The following is a 25,496-nucleotide window of genomic DNA, read 5'->3' on the forward strand; positions in this document are numbered from 1 at the left end:
TCGCGTGAAGCTTGACGGTCTAGATGAGTATTTTTATCGTGAAATATACAAAAGTTAAGTTCTCGAATAATAAACATACATGGTCACAGGACAGCTAAGTGACTTAGTTGTATGAAACATTGAAACATTGAAAAAAAAATTACAATATAAGTGTCAAAGTTTATAATATCGGGTCACTGGCTGCTCTCGAATTACATTCATTTATTGTTGTGATAAATAAAATTTATTTTTATTATAATAATTTGAAATTTAAAAAAGGATAATACTATTGATATTATATTGTTTTTGAGAATTGTGTTTTTTTTTAAAAAAATGTTGTGTCAATAATTAAATCATAATGACGGGATTTGATTTAATGCTTATGGGCATTTGTATTATTTCTAATACGACGAATTGTGATCGAAATCGTTCGCTTCTCATTGATGAAAAACGATATGATTGTAATTATTGCAAAAAATATTTTTCATTAATTAAAAATTAAATTATAGTGATTTATTGTGTTGTTTTTAACTTTTTTGTTTTTAATTATTGTGAAAATGTTTTTTTTTTTTTTTTGCATTTATTTATAATAATATTAATTATTTTATTTTATAGGGGAAAATGATATGAAAGTAGTTGATTTATCAACTGCTACACAAAAGCCTAAATCCAAAGATGAAAATTCGTTACCGGAAGTTATGAAAATTACGACACTTGATGTAAGATTTGTTAAATAATTTTGAATTTTTTTGATAATATTTTTCAAGTTTTTATGTAAGATTGATTGTTGTTTATTTTAATTATTTTGAAATTTTTTTTTTTTTTACAATATAGATGTCACCGTATTCATCAATTTATGAATTAAATGGAAAAACAATGGGCAATGTAACGTCTTACGCATTTTATATATTTGATTTGATAAGTAAAAAATTTAATATTACATATGAAATTGTAATGCCAGATCAAGAAATATTTGGAGACAACAAAACGGGTGTCATTGGTTTGTTGCATGAAAAGGTAAATATTAATTTATAAAAATGATATTAGAAAATATTTCGGAATTGGCATTAAAAAATAATCTGGAAAAATATTTTTTCTCTTAGTTCTAAAATACTTGAATATATTTTTTAATTTCAATTCAGCCAATGAAAATTTTTTTTAAAAAAAACAAAATCTTATCCAAATAAAATTTCGAGAAATATTTTCATCAAGAAAAGTAATTTAAGAATTTTTTAAAAAAATATTTAATTGTTTTTATTAAATCTAGAAAGTCGACATGGCAGTTGCATTTTTACCAATAAATCCTCATATGTATCCTTATGTATCGTACAGTCCAATGTTAACACAAATTGAATTAAAAGCCATGATGAAAAGACCAGATATTTCAGCAATTGGATATCGTTTATTTACACCATTTACAAAACAAGTTTGGATATTAATTATCATTGCTGTTATAATCAGTGTTCCAATTTTTTTTGGCATAATATTTTTGAGGTAATTTTTATTATTAATAATGCAACGTATATGTATTTAAAAATTATTAAATATTAATTAATAATTAATAAAATAAAAATATTTTGAAATATTTTAGATCGTACTTATGGAAACATTCAAATACTGATAATTATACATTTTTACAATGTGCATGGTTTACTTATGGTTCTATATTAAAACAAGGCTCAACAATAAATCCAAAAACAGGTCATTTAAAAATTAGAAATAAAATATTTTTAAATTGAATTATGAAAAATATGTATACTGACAACTAAATTTTGTATGAAATTTATTTTGTAGATTCAAATCGTGTGTTATTTGCAAGTTGGTGGATATTCGTAACAATTATAACAATAATTCATGCTGCAAATTTAACTGCGTTTTTCTGCATACCAAAATTAACATTGTCATATCATTCAATTACTGATATTGTAAATGACAATCGAGAATGGTCATCAACAAGTGAACATTATATTGATTATGCGGTGAAGCAGGTAAATAATAATTGATAACTCATAGACTATTGTAATATACTAATACTCTGTATAAGATATAATCAGGCTCGGAAAATTCGTCTGTTATTTCAGATCGCGGCCCAAAATACCATGGCAACATGGTGAAATATAGTTAGAAAAAAAGACGATCTGAACCTCGTACATCGGAAAAATGGCCTTATTTTTTTTGGCCTCTCAAAAAAGGCCTTATTTTTTGAGGGAAGAGAAAGAATTTTTTGGGCCAAAAACATAAGACCTTTTTTAAGAGGCCAAAAAAAAATAAGGCCATTTTTAAAGGCCGTTTTTCAGGAGCCATTTTTTAAAAGGCCATTTTTTGAGGCCATTTTCCGTTGGTACGAGGTTCAGATCGTCTTTTTTTTAACTATATTTCATCATGTTGACATGGTATTTTTGGCGATCTGAAATAACAGACGAACTTCCCGAGTCTGGATATAATTTATATTCTGATGAATAATTAATAATTATTTATTTTTTATTCTAGTTGGAAATTAAAGAGTTGGAAAATTTAAAAACATCATTCGAAAATAATAACGGTCGTTTTATTAATAAACCATCAGATGAAGAAATTTTAAAAATAATGTATGAAGACGGAAAAATATATCTTGGTGATGGTAATCATTTTCAGCAAATGATTAAAAAGGATTATCTAAAGAATGTTAGAGAACAAAAGCCTCAAAATGAACGATGCAAATATGTCATTATGCCTGAAATTATTTATAAACAGCCAGTTGCATTTGCATATCCAAAAGATTCTCTATATCAAGAAAAATTTGATAAACAGTGAGTTTAAAAAGAAACATTACATGACCGAGTATTTATAAATATAAAAAACTGGTAGATAATATTTCACAACAAAAATATCCACTAGCAAGTTACAAAAATAAATTACAAATTAATCAAAATTATTTAAGTAAATAAAATATATTTAAAATGTGAAAATATTATTAAAAATTAAATTTGAAATAATAATAACAGCGAGTCAATCCAATATATCATGGTTATTTATATCAAAACTTGCTAAATGGTGTTTATTTTTTTTTCGGGGAAAATTATCAACCAGAATAAGTATATAATTCTATTAAAAAAAATTTAAAAAAAATAAATTTTTTCAGATTACGAAATCTTGTGGAATTTGGTATAATTAAACATCTTGAACAAAGAAAATTACCATTAGTGCCTTACTGTCCATTAAAATTAAATGAAAATGTAAGTAAATTAAGTATGAATAATTTATCATTTCAGGTAGATCAAATGAACATTGCCAATTGTTATGTAATGTTTTACATTTAAGCTTGGAGAAATTTTCATAATACAAAAAGCATTGAAATCTAACAGCGAAATGTTCATTATTGTTCATTACTCACTGGTTAAGGTACATCAAGTATTAAGCTTGGTACATCATTGCAAAGAATTTATCCAATTTATTACCAAGCCTTGAAATCGTTAATTCAAATCAAAATTAAAATTTAAGTCGTGTAATTGTATTTACAGTCATTAAAGACTTTTATTCAGGCTTGTACCAATTATTACAATTAATTGCACAAGACTTTGATCAAATTAAAGCTTTTAATCTTGGATTCAATAAATTAAAAATTTCAAGGGTTTTGTCAAGTGTTTGTTCATAACAATTGTTAATTAAAAGATTTTCTGTCACATGAATTTAATATTTTAATTATTTATGCCGTCAGTTGAATATATATTTAACTCAAAAAAAATATAATTAATTAGATATATAAGAAATTTAATATAAATTTCAATAAAAAATATCAAATTTGAATATTGTAGCATTACATGTTTTTTGAAATATAAATAAATTTTATTTATATAAAAAATTTTGACTTATCAATATTACGATGGTAATATATTTATTCCACGTGAAATCGATGCGTGCGTAGTTTTCTTTAATTATGTTTAATAGGTGTCAAATTAAAAATAACAATTTCGGAATAAGTAAATTAACAATAATAATAGATTAACCATAATAATTTTTATATTTTTTTAAAATCTTTTGGAATTTGGTATAATTTAATACTTAACAAATTGAAATTAGCACAAGTGAACTTACAAGCATTAAGTTGTGCTGAAAATGAATGAAATTTTATCATTTCCATTTATAATATTAGCCGGGGGTTTAACATTAGCAACACTAACATTTATATATGAAAAATTTGGATTACATCAAAAAAGCAAAATTCAAAAAATACGGTTATGCACTTTTCGAAATTTTAAAATTTCTAAAGGTCGTCGTAATAATAGAAAAGCAGCATTGACAAGAAAAAATAAAATTAAAAGAACACGCGTTTCTTCAAATTTTAAAATTTGTAAAAGTCGTGGTAAAAATAGAAAACCAGCATTCACAAGAAATCTTACACGAATTCTACCATTTGTATATCCAATTAATAATTATTTTGATAGTCAACCAAGTACTAGTAATCAATCACCAACTCGTCAAAGTGTCATGAACAAAAAAATAATATATAACGGACGTGAATATTTAGAAATTGACACACCACGTCGAACAGGTAAACGATTAATACCAACAAGATCCCTTTCTGCATTACTTTTTCAATACTACCCATAATTTTTACCTTGTAAAATTTTAATCAATATAGGTATATTATTTTTCATGTAAATTAAATAATTAAACAAGTCATTTTTTCAAATACTTATTTGTTCATAATAGTATTATAAATGTGTTTAAACATGATTGACTCGGACAAAAAAAAAAAATTACGTAGTTATTTAATTTGAGTGAAGTAATTAAAGATGTGATGATTGTATACACTAGTAATATTTTTACTATATGTTTGTGTGATTTATTAGAAAAAGTTTGAAACATTTTTGTTTTTTTATGGATTTAAATTATTTGTACAATTAAATGAGTTGTTCGTTTTTTTCATTTTTTTTTTGTTTGATATTTCTTTTGTCCACAATATAACATAAAAAAACAAAATAACAAATCAACTACAGTGTGTGTTAATGCTTTTTGAATTCTAATGAACATGCACAATTGTTGAAAAAATAAAAATTTTTTTTTTATTATTATTTTAATAAAGATTTTACGATAAAAATCTTTATCATATATATTGATTGATTAAAAGTACATGTCTACGTTATAATTAAATTGTATAAATTTTTTTTCTCAACAAGAAAATATTTATATTAATAAAATAATTTTAGAAAAGAAGTAAATAAATAGTTATTTCTATTTATAAAAAATTTTATTTTTCTTTTTTATACCTGATTTACTTTTGGTTTCTCTTTTTTTTTTGAGTATCTTCAAGTTCTTCCATTATTCCTAAAAAAAAATATTAAAAATATATAATAGTTATGCACAACATTTAAAAGAAGAATTTGTATCAACAAAATTAGGTAAAAATAAAATAGATATAACTGCTATTTATGTACTTGCCATATTATCATCTCCATCATCAATAAAATCATCAAGTTCAGAATCAAATTCTTTATCACTATCCTCATAAATTCTCCCTTTATCAATTGGTCTACAATTTTTTAGGGATTTATTATTTTTTAAATCAAACGAAGAAAATTGTATAAATAAAATACAATGCCAAAAAAAAAAAAATAAACAAAAATATATATAAAAAATAAAATTAATTAACTATTGTTATCGTTATTTCATTTTTCATTAGTTGATATATTTTAATATTATGAAAAACAATAATTATTAAAAAATTTTATTACGTCATTCAGCTTAATTGAAATTTAAAAAAACACGAAGGACATTAGCCGATTTGAATAATTATATTTTGAAAATTACGAATAAAAATAAAATGCATTATAATTAAGATAATATTAAAAAAAAAAAAAATTCTACAAAAAAAATATGTCTCATTTTATTTGTGTCGATGCAAAAATTTAATCAGCTTATCTATAATAATTATTTTCATTATTCAAAAAACATTAGCGATTATGAATAATTAAGTTTCAAAATTTTATAATTATTTTCATTATTTTTTTTTCATTATAATTACAATACACTTCATTTTTATTCTAAACTAAAACAATGCTAATTTGAAATTATAAATTATAAGTAAAGTAAAAGTCTCTTTAATATTATTATACTGTAAATGTTATATATTATAAATATTCTGCGGAAATAGAGTAGTAAATACTATAAGACAAAAAAGCCAAGTATATATTCTTTATTTTTATCTTTACTTTTTTATTTCTATTATTCCTTATACAAAATTGTCATCGATAATTGTGGCAGTGAGATAGATAGCAAAAGAAAAAGGTTGATAAACAATAAATTCATTAAACATTGTTTTTAGTAACACAGTATTTATTTCATTGTAGCTTCACTTTTAAATTATATAATAATAATATAAATAAAATAATAATTTTTAATTCAATTTTTTTTTACATTTTTGATAGATTAAATTCATCTATGATGATTCATTGATAATGAAAATAAGTACAATGAGCACCATTGTTTTTATATTCTATTTTTTGATTGTTTTATTTCTTTTTTTTTGTTTTTATTATATTATTTTTGTATTACATATGTGCGTTAGTAACAAGTAAAAAATTAAATAACAATAAAATTAAATAAATTTCCATTTTATTCAGTAAAATTTTCAAAGAGATTTTTCTTTTTTTTTATGTAAGGATTGATTGTTCATGAAAAATTATCAAGCGAAAAAAAAAAACAAGAGTATTTAGATTTTGATGTTGTAGGAATGTTGGTTCGCCAATTAGTGATAAGAAATCCAAGGTAACAATAAATTTTTTTTTTTCAAATAGGAACGGTCAACTGCACAGTTGGAAATGAAAATTCTGAATTTTTTTATTACATTTGTTTTGTTTTATATTTAAAAGATGTTAATTAAAAATTAATTAACATGCTAAGTTAAAAAATTATTTCAAATGTTGAAACAACACTATGACCAAATTTTAATTAGACATTTTTTTCTTAATGTTAAATTTTCAATTTTTTTTTTTTCCAACTGTGTGTGAGATTGGTCATGTCTAGTGCATCACGAGTTTTATCCAAAATGATTGTGCCTCACAGTAACGCTTAATAATTTTTTTTCAAAATTTTTTATTCGTTATTATTCGAGCATTTTTTGTAGACACTATATGATGAATTTTTCAAAATTACCTACACATTATAAATTGTTTTTTTTTTTTAAATAATAACAAAAGTTCTAAAACAAAAAATGTTTTTTTTTTTTTTCAAATCAGTCTATCAGTCATACAATATTACATTTTTTTTTCATCATCAATCATCATGATACACGAAATCTCGAATGTGACATACAACAAAACATATTGATTCGTGTTTTTTTTTTTATCTTCCAATAAAAATAAACTTCACAACATTTATCTTATTTTTTATATTTTTTGTTATTAATATTTTTTCGATAGGTACATTTTGAATGATATATAAATATTTTATCAACGCACACCTATATCGCTTTTGCCTTTTTTTGTTAAATTTCAAATCTCTTTTATTATTTGATTTTTTATTTTAATTTTTTTTTGAATTATTATTCAAGCAAATGACGATTATATTTATTGCCATCGATTATAGATTGTAATTTGTTGTTATTATCTAATTTTGTTATATTCTATTTTTTTTCTTTTATACAATAAACTCCACAAATTTATTTTTCAATTTATTTCACAATGGTATAATTGTTTAGTAGGTTATTTTAATATTCATTGATTCATTTTAATAATTTTTGACTTGACATTGATAATTGGACATGATAAATATTTTTTTGACACTCTGTTTGTAAAAGACGCTATTACGCACCAATTATAGTGCGTAAAGAAACACTTTTACGCACGATTTTTTAACAAGAAATCGTGCGTAAAAGTATCTCTTTACGCACTATATTGGCGCAAAATGGCGTCCATATTACAAACCTCGTGTCAAAAAATATTGTATATAACTCGTACGTGAAGAAGGTGATCCTCCACGACTTTGAAAGTGTCATACTCGCCACCAGATCGTTTTCGATTCGCCCTCGGCTCGTTCTAAACTCCTGGTGACTCGTATTGACACCTTCAAAATCGTGCAAGAATCAACTACTTCACGTACTAGTTACATAATATACTATTTTATTGAATTTTTTTTTGCAATTATTTTGGATATTTTATTTGGCTATTTTTTAAAATTATTAAACACTTGTTATCATGCCTCGAAATATTAACAAACTTTTTGAACATTACAGTATACAAATGTGTCTTCAATAGATACATAAATATCTCAAGTTAATTTTTTTTACTCATTTTAAAATTCATCTGAGTGTGCTATGATTAAAATACATTCATATTTTTTTTTATGCTGACAATTCCATCGATTATTAAAGTCTTAATTAATTTAACACTCTATTATTATAATTCTTTTTTTTTTTTTTTTTTATACTCTTCTTACGTATTATTTAATAATAAATAAATTTTACATGAAGAATTTTTTAATGTGAAAATTTTTGGTCCTTAGATAGTAATGGTAATTTTCTTTTTTTTCTTTGATTTATTAATTTTAATTTTTTTCTAAACTACAATTATACATAGCACATTTAATAAATTAGCATATTCGCTTATTTTGTACATCGTAAAAAAAATTAATTTTCAACTATTATTTTATTTAATAATTTTACATATTTACAGCATTATTGTTTTTTATATATTTTTATTTTAGGAGGCTTTATTTTCGAATTGATTAATATTTTATTTATTCGTTTTTTGATCTCTATTGACTGTAAATGCATTTCGTGCTCATTTATTTATTTTTTTCGAAGTAAAAAAAATGGTTTTCTATCTTTTTGGATATAGTTTATTTAAATAGTGATATGATGACCTCAGGTTAATGTAATGTAATCGATATAATGCTAATAATGAATATTTAAAATCGTGATAAGAATAAGTATTTCATGTTTTATCTACATCATTTATATGATAATAAAAAGTAAATAATAAAATTGAAAGAATTGACAATTTTTCATGGAATTTTATATATGCATTCACAGTTGTTTGATTTATTCTTGATTATATTTTATTATTATTTTATAAATCAATATTTTGTTCATTACTGTTATTATTATTCCAGTTAAAAGAAATTGAAAAACAAATTTTTTTGTAGTTAATATAAGTACAGATATAATAGAAAATTCCAAGACTGCATTTGAAGGTTTTTGTTGATTAAATTTTTCACTGACACCTCTCAAGGAAATTGCCAAACAAAAAGAAAAGCTTTGTTTGCTTTCTTTTTTCTTTTTATACATTAGCTATATCTTTTGTTGTTTTTTCTGGTCAAATAGTTCAATTGAAAAATAAAAGTTTTTTTTATTTATTTATTTCATGAAAAATAAAAAAATAAATTAATCATTTGATGGATGAAGAAAAAAATTATACTTTCTAGTTGTATTTTTTGATTAACATACTTTGTAAAATATTATCATCATTATTTTCGTGGCAAAAAAGCATATCTACCATTGTTTCAAAATCTGTATTTTTTTTTATCATACCCAAGTGAAAAAAATATATTTATTGGAAATATAATAAAAATTTAATTTATATTTAAAATATATGTGAATTAAATTTAATTAATGTTTTAAAAAATATAAATTAAATTAAATTTACATTTAATTTACATTTAATTCATATGTAATCTATATCTATACAAAAAGTAAATGTATTTTATATTTTTTCAAAACATAAAATAAATTTAATTAAAATTTCGACATTGTAAAAAAAGATGTACTTCAAATTTAATTTATATTTTTCAAAAATATGAAATAAATTTACTTTTTGTATAGATATAGATTACATATGAATTAAATATAAATTACATTTAAATTAAATTTAATTTATATTTTTTAAAACATTAATCAAATTTAATTCACATATATTTTAAATATAAATTAAATTTATTTTATATTTCCAATAAATATATTTTTTTTACTTGGGTAAAGACGAGTCAATTTATTTTAAAAAATCAATACGAAACATGGCTTATTTTCTATAAATATTAAAATAAAAACAAGCTCATATTTACAAAGATTTGCTCATTTCGAGGGGTTGATCATAATAGAAATCATGTTGTTAAATATTTTTGAATCAAGCATAAATCACGCGAAATTACAAGTAAATTTGATTTAAATTAAATCAATTGAATCACAAATTGCGCTTCAATTATGTATGTAGATATTTTTAGTTATGAATTGTCAAACACTTATGTCAGTGTGTCAATTTATCTCGAGGTAAAAAAGCATTTTAAAAAAAAGTTTTCATATAATTCGCATAAATAAATATATAAATAAATATAAAAAATACATTGATTGTTGAAAATATATTTGAAAAAGTCCCTAAAAGTGTTGCCAATAATAATATAATTATACATTAACCCACTAATATTTTAAATCAGATTTGAATCATTTAAATCATCGTCAATTTTATTTAAAATTAAATCATTATGTCACTAAAATCTATTATGAATAACCCCTTGGATCATTGATTACAAGCATTAAAAAAAAGACTAATTATTCATTAAAAAAAATCATAAAAATAAAATTAAAAATCTCTAAAATTAACAAAAAAAAAACCCTAAATCGATGAAAGTTAGGTCTTTCTGTTATCCCAAAAATAAAAGATATTTAAATCCGTAAAATTAGCCTTTTCTATCATTAATTCCATTGATAATTAAATATTTTTTTACATTGATTATTTTTCTGTTTAAAACAATGAAAACCACATAATGGTATATAAAGTTTGAAAGGAGCTATTTTGATTTTCATTGACAAGTAAGGTTGTATAAAGAAAAGGTCATAATTTTAATATATAATTGTTGATGAGCAATGTGATAATTAGTATGAATGTAAATGTGTTAACATAATAATTTTGAGATATAATATACCAGCTATTGAGACCATCCAGACGACAGCAATCATCAGTCCAATCCTCTTTGCTGTTCTCTGATTCATGTAGTCAATGTTCGTGACGGCCCAGTACCTGGAATATCAAATCCTTTATATATATATATATTACTCAGCCAATTTCAACGTTGTGCACTTGAATACATATATAAATATCACTAGAATATATATTCAAAATTTGTACATAGATGAACACATACATGTACTTCATTTGTGTACTTATGTATACAGTATATTGTCTATATAAATTAATCATACTATGTGGCAAATATCTTGAGAATTTAACATAAAATTCAATTTATAAATTCAAGACAAGATGTTTCAAATTCAGCGACTTTCATTCATTCCAATTTTATTTGCATATTTAATGAGTAATGACTCTACTATTGATATAACTTTGTCATTTTATTTCTCACTTTTAATTTAATTTTTTTTTTTAAACTCAAAAACTTTAGGGTTAAGGTTGTATGTAAATAGCATGATCGGGCGACTTTTGGGTCCACAAGGGTGCTAATAAACTGATATTAAAAAAAAAAAAATTATAGTGCCCTCTCATGCCTAAAATCTTTTCACTTTACTGATGCGTCATAAGTAGTGTGAGTGTTGCCGGCTTATATTTACAGATACTAATTTAGTTCCGCAATAAACATTCAGATTTTCAATGTAATTACTATTCGTAACGCTTGGGGACTGTTTGAACTCGTCATCACCACTTTGTACGACGGTAAATGTTACAAATACAACATGCAGTTTTAATCCTTGAGTTTAAATCAATACCACACGAATTTATTGTTAATTGTGTATGTGCTGGCTATTCTATTAATTAACAAATTTAATGACTTTATTATTTTATTTTTAAATTAAATAATTTTAAATTTATCCAAGATATATAATAAAAATAAATTTAATAAAATATGAAATTTTATATTTATTTATGATATAATTGTTTAAAAAATTTAAAAAATATTTTAAAACAGCCTTGTCATAAAAATTTTTGGCAGAATAAAATTATATTGAATGATTATTATTAAAGTATAAATAAATTCAATTCAGGATTAGTGTTATATGATCTTTTTTTTCAAAAAAAATAAAAAGAGGGTTCTGATGTTTGAGGCAGATATTTTCCAGCGTAGATCAAGTGCGTAGTTCACTTGTTCTATGCTAAATTACATTTGCCACAAAGATCAGGAAACACGTCAAAGAAATAAATTATATGTAACTCGATTATTTATACTCTCAAGAAAGAAACAATGAACTTAATTTGAACTCGAGACCACAAGCACTGTAGGCAGGGTTCATGCCAACTCGACCATCACCTCACTCGTCAATCTGTGAAGAATATTATCATACTTTATTATTGATTTGAAAAAAAATATTCAAATTAAATTTAAATTATTCATTATGTCATTGCATTTACTCTTGTATTTTTTTTTAACAACAAATTCCAATTTAATGATTATCTAGTAAATTTGAATTACAATTTGTCAGAATTAATATCCCATACTTCCCAAAAACCGATCTATATTTTCCCGAATTTTATCTTTTTAAATTTCATATTTAAAAAATTGACTTTACTTGAAACTATTCAATTGAATGGTTTTATTTTATTCGGATTTTCTTTTTTTTTTTTTTTCGAACAAAAAAAAAATGGTAAAATAAAAAACAAAAAAATTCATTAGCATTGGAAATTTATATAATTATTTCATTTAAACATTTAAAAAAAAAAATCGAAAATTAAATTCAGGGAAATCCATTTACATACAACCTTAATTTAAATACTATATAAAATCTTTTGACTTTTAGTAAAAAAGTTTAAAAAAAGTTTTAGTTACGTTCTTTTTTTTTAATAAATATTTTTTTTCCAATTTTTATTTTAGTGTAAAACAAGAAAATTTTATTGCTATTTTGATATATTTTTTATTTACTTGTTAATTTTATTTTATTTAGTCAATTTTTTTATTGATTTTTTTTTGAATATCGTAAATGCATTTGCAAGGCGAAATCGTTTCGTCTTATTGACTTTATTTTTTTTTTTCTCAAGAGTATCATTTTGAATGTCTTGAGAAAAAAATTCGATTTGCTTACTTTTTGCTTGGTTGAAGGTGAAAATATTTTTAGAATTTACTCAACCAAATTTATAACATATTTTTTTTGTTGTGTTTTAGAATGTTTAAAGCTAGATAATACTAAAAAAATTTTACATGTTACTTTGAGTATATATTCACACGTATGAAAAAGTTTTAAAATTGCTAAACTGATTGGTTTTTTTTTTTTTTTATAAACAAATTTTCATACAACTGATTTTTTATCATGCATGTCATGTGATAATATACTTATTTAAAATATTCATATATTTTTATTTTTCCAATTTATCAACAAATAATCATTCAAACAAAATAAATAAAAAATAAAATAGCAAAATTTATTTGTTTATTATTTATGGTTTTTTGAATTGTATAAATTTTTTATCATTGTGTAAATATGAACAGTAGATATTTCGTTTCTTATACAAATTTCATCAAATTATTTTTATTCTTTTGGAATATCACAAGAATGGATAAATTGCACGAATATATTTGATATATATATTTTTTTTATTCACGTCATGCTGAACAATGACTACGAATTTATTGCTTCAGTCCTTTTCTAGGGTTTACCAATTGACCTTTATTTTTTTCTGCATAGTATCTTGTATTCATATCGATGTCAAGACATTTATTCAACTATTTTTTTTTCCATTTTGATTATATGTAATGTATATATTTTTTTTTCATATTACACATGTGTACAGCATTTATTATATTAAAAAATTCAACAGTAAAATTGCTTTATAATTTATTCCAATTGAGCAGTGATTGCACAAATTTTGCGGCATTAAAAAAAATATGTACATTTAACAAAAAGAATAAATAAATAAATCAAAACTTTATTTTATTTTTAAATTTGCATACATGAAAATTATCCTTTTAATTTTTCCTCGAAAGGTTAAATTACGTACGTGGATTATATAGAGGATTTGTTTATTTATTTTTGATTCTCTATCTGGAGATAAATAAAATATATATAAATAAAAAAAAAAAATAAACAAATATTAAACGAAAAAAATCCGTAATACGTGGTGGTATATCGAAAGCAATTTCCGATTTTCATTCGTTTATTACGAAAAAAAAAAAATAACATGAAAGTTATTAATCCAAATAAATATTTATATACACTGAGATAAAAAAAAATTACTGTTTTATCAGGAAATAATGAGATTAAAGAAATAACAAAATAACCCAACAAGGTATATATGAAAAATAATAGACCAATAATGATAAATCTACTAAATATTTGTAGAAATAACAAGAATGAAATAAGCATTACTGCATTTTATTTTTTTCTTTTTAGATAAGTTATTATTTAATAAATTTTTGAATAAATTCAATTTATCTTTGTGTCAATTTGAATAGAATTTAAAACATCCTCAATATTTATAATTTTTAAACGTCTTTTTTAATCAAAATTTTACCTGTTTTTTTTTATAAAAAAAAATACTTAAATTATCAATATATGTAATTTTTTTTTAGCAATAAAAATATTTATTTATAATTTTTTACTTTTGAAATAAACTACAAGATATATACGAATTATAAATTTTACAAATCTACAAATAAAAAGATAAAAATTACATGTTTATGATAATATAAACAAAAACTTTTGAAAATATTTTTATATAATTTTTTTGTTAGTAAAATAAAAATCCTTTTTATCCGCTTATAATTCATGGCACTGTAATATTCATATGAAAATCCTTCTTGTGTTTGAATATAAATTTTACGACAAAGAAAATTTACCTTCCGTGAAAATTACGCGTCAAGGGCCAATTCAGGCTATAACTCAACGGAAGTTGCTTACAATATATGCATGGTTTTAGCAATGATTATCAAAATCAATTTCACAATGGAGATGACATTATACTCATACAACTAAGAGTGAAATTTTCACAAAACTACGCTATATTAAATATGATTTAATGCTCACGTATATTAATCATCTTCTTGTCTTCATAGCAACAATAAGCCAGATTAAAATTTAAAAAAAAATTACCCCTACAAAATCTACACAAAATAATAATGAAATAAGTAAGATATTAATAAATAATAATAATAATACTAAAAAATAATTATTAATTAATTTATCAAGAGAGTCAGTAGAGTTTCCCTCAATTTTTTTTACAACTGTAACTTTAGAATTTCTTTCCAATATATCTTTATTTAAATTTACCTATTTTTAATTTTTTTCATTAAAATTAACAATAAAAGACAAATTGATATTTCGACATTTAATTAACGTCTTTTGTTTTCTAAAATTTTTAATAAAAAAAAAACAAAAATAGTTAAAGCTTTTTGGATAAAAAAAAATGAAGTTTCCTATTTTAATTTATGAAATATGATATTCATTTTATTTATGATAATAATTTATACTATTTTATATATGTGTAACAAAATTTCATCAGCTAACCACAATGATATATATAGATAGTTAAACGCACGCTCATTGAACAGTGTAACCTGCAAGATGCGATATAATAATTAAAGATAAATATATATATATACATGGAATATATTAATTATGTGTGGCAGAAATGGCTTTTATGTATATATACATATAATAATGATTTAATTATTCTTCATCAAACCACGTTCGACAAGAACATTGTGCATGTTAGTGCATCATCAAATCGGCGGTAGCTGTTTGTTTGTGATGTTAAAAGCTTGACATGTGAATAAAAGACAGAATATATATTGTAGTTATATTATTTTCAATATGTATACATGTATAAATAATTTTGTATCCTCCTAGAATCCAATGAGATTATGGTAAATTTTGCTGTCGTTATTGTATGTAACATTTAGCTTCAGTATAACGTACTTCCTGAAGCTTGTGGTATATTTATAAATGGAATATTAAATAATGCAAATAATTTATTGTTTTACTTTACTGTATACATAAACTTGGAATAAAAAAAGCTCAAGCGTAATTTTTTTTTTTCAAATAATTTTCATTTTGTTTATTAGAAGTTTACATTTCTTTTTTTTATTTTTTTTCAATTTCTTAAAGAGCTTGCAAGCTTTTAAAGAGCTTTTTTTTTTTATTGTCATGTTTATTTATCAATAAAAGAAGAACCTACTTTTACAGACATGTTCTTTGTATTTTTTTCCTATCATTTTTTTGAATTGTAAAAATTCAGAACTGACACAGTAAACTTAAAGATAAGCCTTTTTTACTATTTTAGGTGTTTCAGTGGTTAAGACCTTGTATATTACACACCGAGGTTATGATAGGTGCACTTTAAAATATTTATGAATATATAGGTCAACTGTATTTGTTCTAGATTTATTTAAAAAAATTTTTTTTTTTTAGTTTTGTATTTTATTTTGTGGAAATTAGTATTTATATTAAAACTTTTATTTTTTTTATTCATTCATTTTGCGAATGTATGAATTTGTGGGTGCATTAACAACTCAATTATATATTTAAGTATTTAAATAGTAAAATTTATGAAGCTTTTGTGTATACAATGTACAAAAGTAGATAATATTTTTGTGATTAATGCTAGAGGTATTTTTGAATTTTATAAAACAAATATTTGTTTTACAATTAACTTGGAAATAGAATGAATGGTAATTAGAAATATGTGGCATATAAATAAGCCTTTTATTAAACAAGGGATGACTACTCACACCTACAAAATGGTTAACAAAGGGTCGCGGTTTATATGTTACCTTTTTGTTTGTCTACATTAACCTATCTTTTATTTAAAAAAAAAAATACTTTTTCCATTTTCTTATGCAAATTTTTTTTTTCGGCTTTTTTGTTTATTTATATTTTTTATTACCTTTGGGTGTTGTTTATTTCACAATCTCATCGAAATGAAAAATATGAAAATAAAAAAAAATTTATATATTAAAGCAAACTCGCCAATAAAAGTACCAGCTGAATGTCTGATTTTATTTACAAAAGAAAATTTAAATTCAAACGGTGATGGTAATTTTTTGATTTAATACTGTACATATACTTTTTCATTTTTAGATAGAAATTTTCTATAGAATTTTTTATTATTACATTTTTATTTGATGTTGTGTGTTTTTTAATTCAAAAAATTTTTTATATTAATTTTTTTATTTGTTTAAATACAAATTAAGCAAAATTTTTTTGTATTAATTCTAGAATTTAAATTGAAAAAATATTAAGTTGACAATATTTTTTGATTAGTATTTTTTTTTAAACAAAATTTTAATTATGAAATGCTAATTTAATATCTCAAGATGTTTAAAAATGTGAAATCCAGTTTTAAACGTTTTACATTTTATGTTTTCTTACCAACTGTGAATATAATAATATTTCGAAAATTTTGTACACTTGTATACTTTCACATTTTCCATGGAGAACATAAGAATTTTAGAATAACAAATGTTGGTTCAAGTATTTAGCATGTTTTTGTATTTAACAATTTGACCTTGCTCAGTACTATGTTGTTCGTAAACACTCGTTATATAAGAAACTCGGAAAATTATTTTCATATATAGTCCATAATAAAAATAATCCAAGTTGGAATTTAATAATTTAACTGATCGACACTTAGTCTATTGTATTCATACTATTTTTTTATCAAAGCTAAATGCTTTTTAAAATTTCATTAATGATCATTATCACATTTACTCATCTAGTAAATTATTAATAATTTATTTCTTGTTTGTTTTTTTTCTATGATTACTTTTACTGAAAATTCAATGAAAATTCAAATAATCAATCATTAATCCTCACATATTCTGCACATCTTTATCAATTTTTTATTCGATCACTTTGACAAATTGAATCGCTCATTTTAATTGTAAACATTTCATGATCTAATTTTTTTTTGTTGTTTTTTATTTCTCTTTCTTTCATTGTTGTTTGATAATTAAGATATTTTTTTATTTACATCATCAATGTCAACGTTGAAACGACGTTTTAATGATGATCTTGATGATGCTGATCATAATAAATTATTAATGGTGATGGTGTTCTTAAACGAGTTGTATTCAGTGCTGATGTGTTTGGTAAATTAATATTCGATAATGAATTATTCAATAATAGTCTCTCTCTCGTACTTGCAACACCTTTTTATTATTTTTTTATTTTATTCTTGCTCTAATCACGAGTATCACAGTTTAATTAAATTCATTCCACATATGTTTTTGAGCTGTTTTTAAATTTACGGATGACTGAAAAAATTTACCACGATTTTAAACTAATCTATTCAATAGAAATCACGCACATGAACAGATATGATAAATTTTTTTATTAAATGAATTTATTTATATTTATAAGCTTGTTTTTTGTTTCCATGATATGTGATAATTTAAAGTTCTAAAAAATAATTATAAGATAAAATAAATCAATACATTGCAATATGATCGTATTTTATTTTATTTATTCATTTTTTTTTTTTTTTTTTCAATGAAAGGCTTAATTTTTTCTGTTAAGTCTTTTTAAAAAACTTTTATAAAAACACAATGAAAAGTTTGAATTATTATTAATTTCAAAGTTTTCTAGACACAAAAAATTCAAAGAAAAGAAAAGAAAAAATTAATAATGAGAAAAGACATTTAACAAAAGAAAAATCAATTAATTTTTTTTTGATTTTATTTAAATTTTTTATTATAATAAAAATTTGAGAGGTGAATAACTGATAAATTATATTAACTAGTATAATTCAAAAACTGATGTTAATATAATGAAAAAAAAAAATTTAACAACTCTTTATAGTAAATTTTGTTTGCAATATTAAATATTATGTAAATTGAAATCATTAATTTTTTTTTAAGTATTTTTTTATATTTCAATTGTCGTTTATTTTGTGAGATATATAGTTTTTTAATGGCCTGTTGAGTCTGAGAGAATCCACTCGAGCATCATGATTTTATAGATGAACACAGTATAATATACAAGCAAAGAAAAATATTATTTTATGACTTGTTGAAACGAACAAAATGAAATAAAAAAAATTAAATGAAAAGTCATATTGATTTACAGTTTGTATATATTTAATTTGGATTAATAGTTTGCATTAATGATTCATAATTGACATGATTTTATTTGATTGATTAATTATCTCGCTAACCAGCTAAATGGTAATTTTTTTTTCCATCGAATCATTTTTTTTTTTTTCAATTTATTTTTGTTTAAACAAAAAATATGACGTTACGTTAAGTAAAGTCATTTTCTGTATACGTTTATGCAGTCATATGAAGTCATATGTTTACGTATACGTATACTAAAAATAACTGAACTTTACGTAAGGTCATATTTTTTCATTCAAAAGATCTATACATTTATAGAATTTTTAAAAAAGTTATGAAGTTGTCCTTCGAAGATTTTTACACAGAATTTAAATTTAATTAATTTGGTACATGGCGTGCTTAGATTACGTCCACCCTGCCCCTTTCAGTACCTGATAACTCATTAAATAAGAAACCTGAGACCAAAAAATAAGCAAAGTCTAATAATCATTTAAGTAATGTTTTGTGAAATAGATAAAAAATATCAAGTGAAAAAGAACGTAACATGCACAAGAGAGAATTCGATGATGCTATATATATAACGACGCCAGTCCGTTGGACGCAGGGTAAGATCCTGGCCCGGTCCGCTTCAAATAATTCCATGAATCAATTGATTGTCATGATTATCTTGACCATCTACTGGAATAAAATAAAAATTCTGCAATAATCTCGCTGGTGGAAATATTTCTCCGACTTTTCTTGGCCACTTCTCAACTTTCTTCCGAAAATGACCCATGGATGGAGAACTGGCGGAGAAACGTGGAAACTGACGAAGAAATATTTCCACCATTGTTAATCATTTAAAAATAACAATTCGAGTCACATGAAATAAGCCAAAAATTGACTTATCATATTTTATGGAGTTACTGACGAGTGTTTCGCAATTATATGAACTGGTATTATTATAAAGCATATAGAAAAATTTAAGTTAATGCATTTTAATTGATAAAAAAAAGTCTACTCCTTCGAACAATATTTGTAAAAATTTTTATTCATTAATAGTGTGTAATTAATTAAAATAATTTTTTGGCATGAATTAGCGTTTTTTAGGCCAACAAATAATTTTATCAGAATATCCAAGAAAAAAAAAAAAAACAATATTGCAAAAAAATGGTTGTAGTAGTTAGAATGGACTTGATACTTCTAAAGATGTTGTTAATTAATTAATTAATCAATTAACAACATTTTTAAAAGTATCAAATTTCTTCTATATAAAAATGAGCAATAAAATAAATAACAACATGTTGTTTACACATTTGTGCACAATACATTTAATATTCTATAGCTAATTAGCTTTATGATGTAGTGAATGTTCATAGCACACAAGTTACAGTTATACAAACTACCCTCCAGAGCCTCCTTAGCCACAGTCAATAATGTGTCTCTCATACTTTCAATATTGCCCATGTGATCATCCTTCAAAGTGGCTTTTAAAAGTGAAACCATTAGTCCTAATGCATATTTCAAAAACTGCTTCAATATGGATATATCCATCAAATTTACAATCGACTATACACTTCCTTACTAACAACACTAGAAAACTCAGAACTAAAAAAAAAAGTCTTCCTATAATTTCACATGCCAATTTAAAAAAAAAGAAACAGTAAAGAAATTATTAATGATAAATTACCGATGATTGGAAAATAATTAAAAAAAAAACTCCAAATGATTTTAAATGTATTTTGTAAATGGATCATAAACTTATTGGTATCCAAAGTTTGTAAATGTGTTGATGTATATTGATGGTTGAATTGGTGACAATTGATTGCATATTGGGTGAAATTGATGGCGAGACTATTGTACATCTGGGTATTTGGTAAGCATTGGTGCGAAATGATGCAAATACTCATGGGAAATTACAAGGGTTTTGGTGTAACGCTTAGAAATACCTTCTATATATCATCAAACCGCGTCATTTCTAAAGTACATTGTGATGTATATATCTATATCAAAGTATAATTTACTATATATAGTGTTTGTTGTAGTTGATGTTACGAGATTCCACTAATTATTGAAGCGTTTGTAACTGACAAACGGATCTATATAGAATGACGTGGGTGGTGTAGTTGAATTGGTCAATCAATTTCGATAACTGATCTTCATTCTCTATGAGACATCGAAGGACTTGATTTCCGTCATTATAGAATATTCAGTGACCTATAGGGCATATTCACTAACATTTTCATTATAAAATTCTTGGAAATTTTTGATAAATTATTTATTTAAATATATAACTAAAATTATTTATTTTTTTATCGGTATCTATCGATTGTAAAACCATTGTGTTACATGTATTTTGTTTTTTAATAATTCAAACAAATGTTTATTTATAATTTTAAATCATTATAAAATACAATTACTTAAATTTCACTGAAATTTTTATAAATTATTTGAATAAATTTCAATTGAATCGGTAAAATAATACAGATAATTTTAAATTTAATAAATATCCTTTTTTAGTAAATCATTGAGACAAAAATATCATTGAAATTTTGAAAAATGTCAGTGATTTATATTCCTTGTAATATTTTAAATTCTTTAAAATATTTCTAGACATATTTAAGTGTTAAATTAGCTTTACACCAAAATTGTAAATTGATATTTTTTCGTTTTATAAAAAAATTAGCGTCAAAATAAAAATACGAGTGAAATAACTGTCAATTTAACAATTTTTCATTTTAAATTTTAAAAAAATTGTAATTGGAACTTTAATAGAAATTTAACGTTCCAAATATGTTCATTAAACATAATAAAAATATTATTCACTAACTATTTATTTCAATGCTAATTATTTCACACTTTTTTTAAGTATCAATTTTAAAATTTTAGCTTAGTGTTAAATTAACATGGAGTTTCAATTTTGACTTTCAAAAAATGTCAAAATAAATTTTTTTCAAAACTGTATATTATTTTTTCCACGAATCAATGATTTTTTTTTCAGCAAATATTACCTTTTTTATAAAGCAATTAATTTTCATATTTTTTTTTTGTTTTTATTAAACCGTAAAATTTGAAAAAACTTTTTTTTATTTTTTTATTGAAATTAAATGGGTTAATTCAATTTTTTATGGTGATATTGTGGCTTTCGTTGTTTTTTAAAACAATTTAAAATTAATTTCAAAATTTTTTATGGATAATAAAAATTTATTGTGGTCGTTTGTTTTATTTTCTTTGATACATAAAATATTTCTTTATATCTAAATGAAAATAAAAGAAATAAAAAAATCTTGACCAAGTTAGTTTTATTATTTCTTTATAAATGTATATGTAGCAAAAATAAAAAATAGTTTTTATGGTTTTTTATTGACTAACCTGTCAAGTGCAATGGCAACAAGATGAAGAATAGACGCAGTACAGCAAAGAACATCCGTACTTGTCCATATGTCACAAAGTTCAGTACCTAAATTCCATTTTTCGGAAACGACGTACACGGCTCCTGTCAAAAAGTATCACACTATAAAAAGTGTATATAAAAGTTTCATATATATAATTTAATAAACTTAATGTATTATTTTTTGTTAATAAATTTGTATTCAACTGTTATTAATTATCTTGAATTTAAAGTTTCAAGAGATTCATTCAAGTTTCAAACTTCAGTCAATTTCAAATGGTAATGGTATTTCACAACTATGCAAGTTGAAGCACGATTTATCTACTATCTCTATATATTGAAAATAAAATATCAATTTGCAAGTCATTTATCATTCAATCGAGTTTTCTTTTGTAAATAAAAATAAATAAAACAATTCAATTGTGAAAAATTGTATCAATTTATATTTTGAATATTATTTAAATCTAAAAAGCACAAATAAATATACAAGAAAATTACTTCAATAAATTTAATTGTAAATAAAACAATCTCACATTTCTTATCAGTGTAATGTATATGCAATCTAATTTGTGCATTCATTTGCAACAGACAATAAAAGCTTTCAAGATGTTATATTTCTATGTAACTTTTTTTTGAAGCAATTAATTTTTATCGCTTTTGAAAATAATTTGTGTGTAATAAATATGAAATTTTATGAACGTTGTATAAAATATTACGTGTTTTATAATTTTAATTAATTATTAAATATTGATTTATTTGGTATTAAGTACTCACCCAAGGGCATCACGAGACATGCAACAAGCAAATCTGCAACTGCTAATGATAAAATTAAATAATTTGCCACACTCTGCAAATGTCGTTCAATTATTATTGCTGATATTACAAAAAGGTTTCCTGAAACAATAAAAAATATTAATTGATTAATGAAAAATATATTTGATATATGAATATATATTAAATTTAGCATAACGGAACAATGATTTTGTCTGGAATTATATGCAAATTTCGTTAGCAAATTTTAATTAAAAATTATGCTCGTTTGAAAGCACACGTTTTTATAACATGATTTTGATGGAAGTAAGGTTAAAATTTTATGCAGATTATGTTCAAATCATTTATGCAGTTTTTTAAGACGATTATATTTTAGTTTTTTAATTTGTTCAAATTACCACTCGTAATGAATGGTCTTGCATCTTTTAAAAATTTCTATAAATATTGAGGGGTTGATCGTAATAGAAATCATAATTTCAAATATTTTTGAATCAAGCATAAATCACGCGGAATCACAAGTCAATTTGATTTGAAAGATTATTCGAGTAGTATAAAAATTAAATAGTCAGACAGTCTGACAGTAAAATATCTATATTAAATTTATATATACAAAACATACTTTATAAATATTATCATCATTATTTTCGTGGCAAAAAAGCATATCTACCATTGTTTCAAAATCTGTATTTTTTTTTATCATAAAAACCGGTTGAATTTAAAAAAAAAAAATCAATACGAAGCATGGCTTATTTTCTATAAATATTAAAATAAAAACAAGCTCATATTTACAAAGATTTGCTCATTTCGAGGGGTTGATCATAATAGAAATCATGGTGTTAAATATTTTTGAATCAAGCATAAATCACGTGAAATTACAAGTAAATTTGATTTAAATTAAATCAATTAAATCACAAATTGCGCTTCAATTATGTATGTAGATATTTTTAGTTATGGATTGTCAAACACTTATGTCAGTGTGTCAATTTATCTCGAGGTAAAAAAGCATTTTAAAAAAAAGTTTTCATATAATTCGCATAAATAAATATATAAATAAATATAAAAAATACATTGATTGTTGAAAATATATTTGGAAATGTCCCTAAAAGTGTTGTCAATAATAATATAATTATACATTAAACCATTAATATTTTAAATCAGATTTAAATCATTTAAATCATCATCAATTTTATTTAAAATTAAATCATTATGTCACCAAAATCCATTATGAATAATCCCTCGATAAATATCAATTCTTACGTAATATTATTGATACAAAAATTCAATCTTACTATATATAAATACAATTAATTTAGAATTAAATTAGAAAAATCAATACACATAATCTATATGATGAGCATTCACGAATTGAATTACAATTAATTTGAAAAATTAGATAATTAGATTACAAAAAATATCAAAATAATAATTTAAAATAATCAAATTAATTCATATATAAATATAAATTAAATATCAATAAATATCGTTTTATTGAATTAATTATTTTTGAATTCAGTTTAGGTTAATTTAAAAATATCAAATAATGTTTTAAAATCAAAGTAAATATACAGAATAATATTTTCGTTTTTTTGAATAATAATTCAGTTATCCAATAAGCAGTATCGATGTTTATGTATTCTATTTTATATTTTTTCAATTTTTAAATTGGCCAAGACTACGAAAACGGATATAAACTTCTGGATGGCCATAAAACTGAGAAAAAAAATGTGAAGATTATTAAAATTTTCTCCAAAAGGATGAGACAGTTACTTTAAGAAATGTATGATGTCTTTTTATTTTTTTTTTTCATTTTCTTTTAGAGTAATTGAATTATTTAGATCCATTTTTTTTTTTTTTTTTTTGGGGAAGTTTTTTTTTCTATCTTACATAACTACAAAAAAACAAATTTTATTGTTAAATATATCAGCTTATTTTCAAACGATTTATTATATTTTTTACAATTCATAATATCGTAAATTTTGCAAGCTTTGTTATTAAAATTTTCATGTTTATGAGACATAAAATTGCCTTAAAAATAAGAAAAATATTTAATTTAGAAATTTTTTTATTTTTTATTTATCTCTATGTCTGCTGTTGTAATTGCCTCATAACTTGATTGTGAAAAAAATTCATACCAGTTGAAAAAATGTGCTCTAGATATAAATAAATTCCAAGCATATAGTTTTCATTATTTTTTTCTAATATTTTTGTGATTATTATTGAGATGCAATCGAAAATGCAAACTTTTGAAAAAATTTCTTATTGTCAATTTTTCAAAATTTAAAATTATAATCTAGCTAAAGCTAATGTTACACAAAAAAAAAAAAAATATTCATTATATTCATTGAACGAAAGAGAATTGTTATAATAGCAAAAAAATTTTTTTTTTATATTCAAACAAACGAACGACATATTT

At 22.5% G+C, this 25,496-nt stretch overlaps 2 protein-coding genes across 2 annotated transcripts in view; one reads left to right on the top strand and one right to left on the bottom strand.

Annotated features, from left to right (window-relative positions):
* Positions 1 to 295: 295 nt before the first annotated feature.
* On the top strand, positions 296 to 7,394 carry LOC122859784 (glutamate receptor U1-like). Its single transcript, XM_044163468.1, has 11 exons — positions 296 to 440; positions 595 to 698; positions 814 to 996; positions 1,247 to 1,401; positions 1,571 to 1,680; positions 1,774 to 1,967; positions 2,061 to 2,089; positions 2,470 to 2,483; positions 2,576 to 2,768; positions 3,101 to 3,230; positions 7,380 to 7,394. Exons 1-11 carry the CDS (start codon positions 338 to 340, stop codon positions 7,392 to 7,394), a joined length of 1,230 nt encoding a protein of 409 aa, XP_044019403.1. The 5' UTR covers positions 296 to 337.
* A 3,431-nt stretch (positions 7,395 to 10,825) lies between these two features.
* LOC122859785 (5-hydroxytryptamine receptor-like) overlaps positions 10,826 to 25,496 on the bottom strand; it is a 63,700-nt gene continuing 49,029 nt past the window's right edge. Inside the window, exons 4-6 of the mRNA XM_044163469.1 lie at positions 23,087 to 23,206; positions 22,294 to 22,417; positions 10,826 to 10,970 (exon numbers count right to left, since the gene is read on the bottom strand). Of these exons, the coding sequence (XP_044019404.1) occupies positions 10,826 to 10,970; positions 22,294 to 22,417; positions 23,087 to 23,206 (389 nt within the window). The remainder of the gene's footprint in view (positions 10,971 to 22,293; positions 22,418 to 23,086; positions 23,207 to 25,496) is intronic.

The sequence above is a fragment of the Aphidius gifuensis genome, linkage group LG6 (genome assembly GCF_014905175.1).
Source record: "Aphidius gifuensis isolate YNYX2018 linkage group LG6, ASM1490517v1, whole genome shotgun sequence".
Lineage (NCBI taxonomy): Eukaryota > Metazoa > Arthropoda > Insecta > Hymenoptera > Braconidae > Aphidius > Aphidius gifuensis.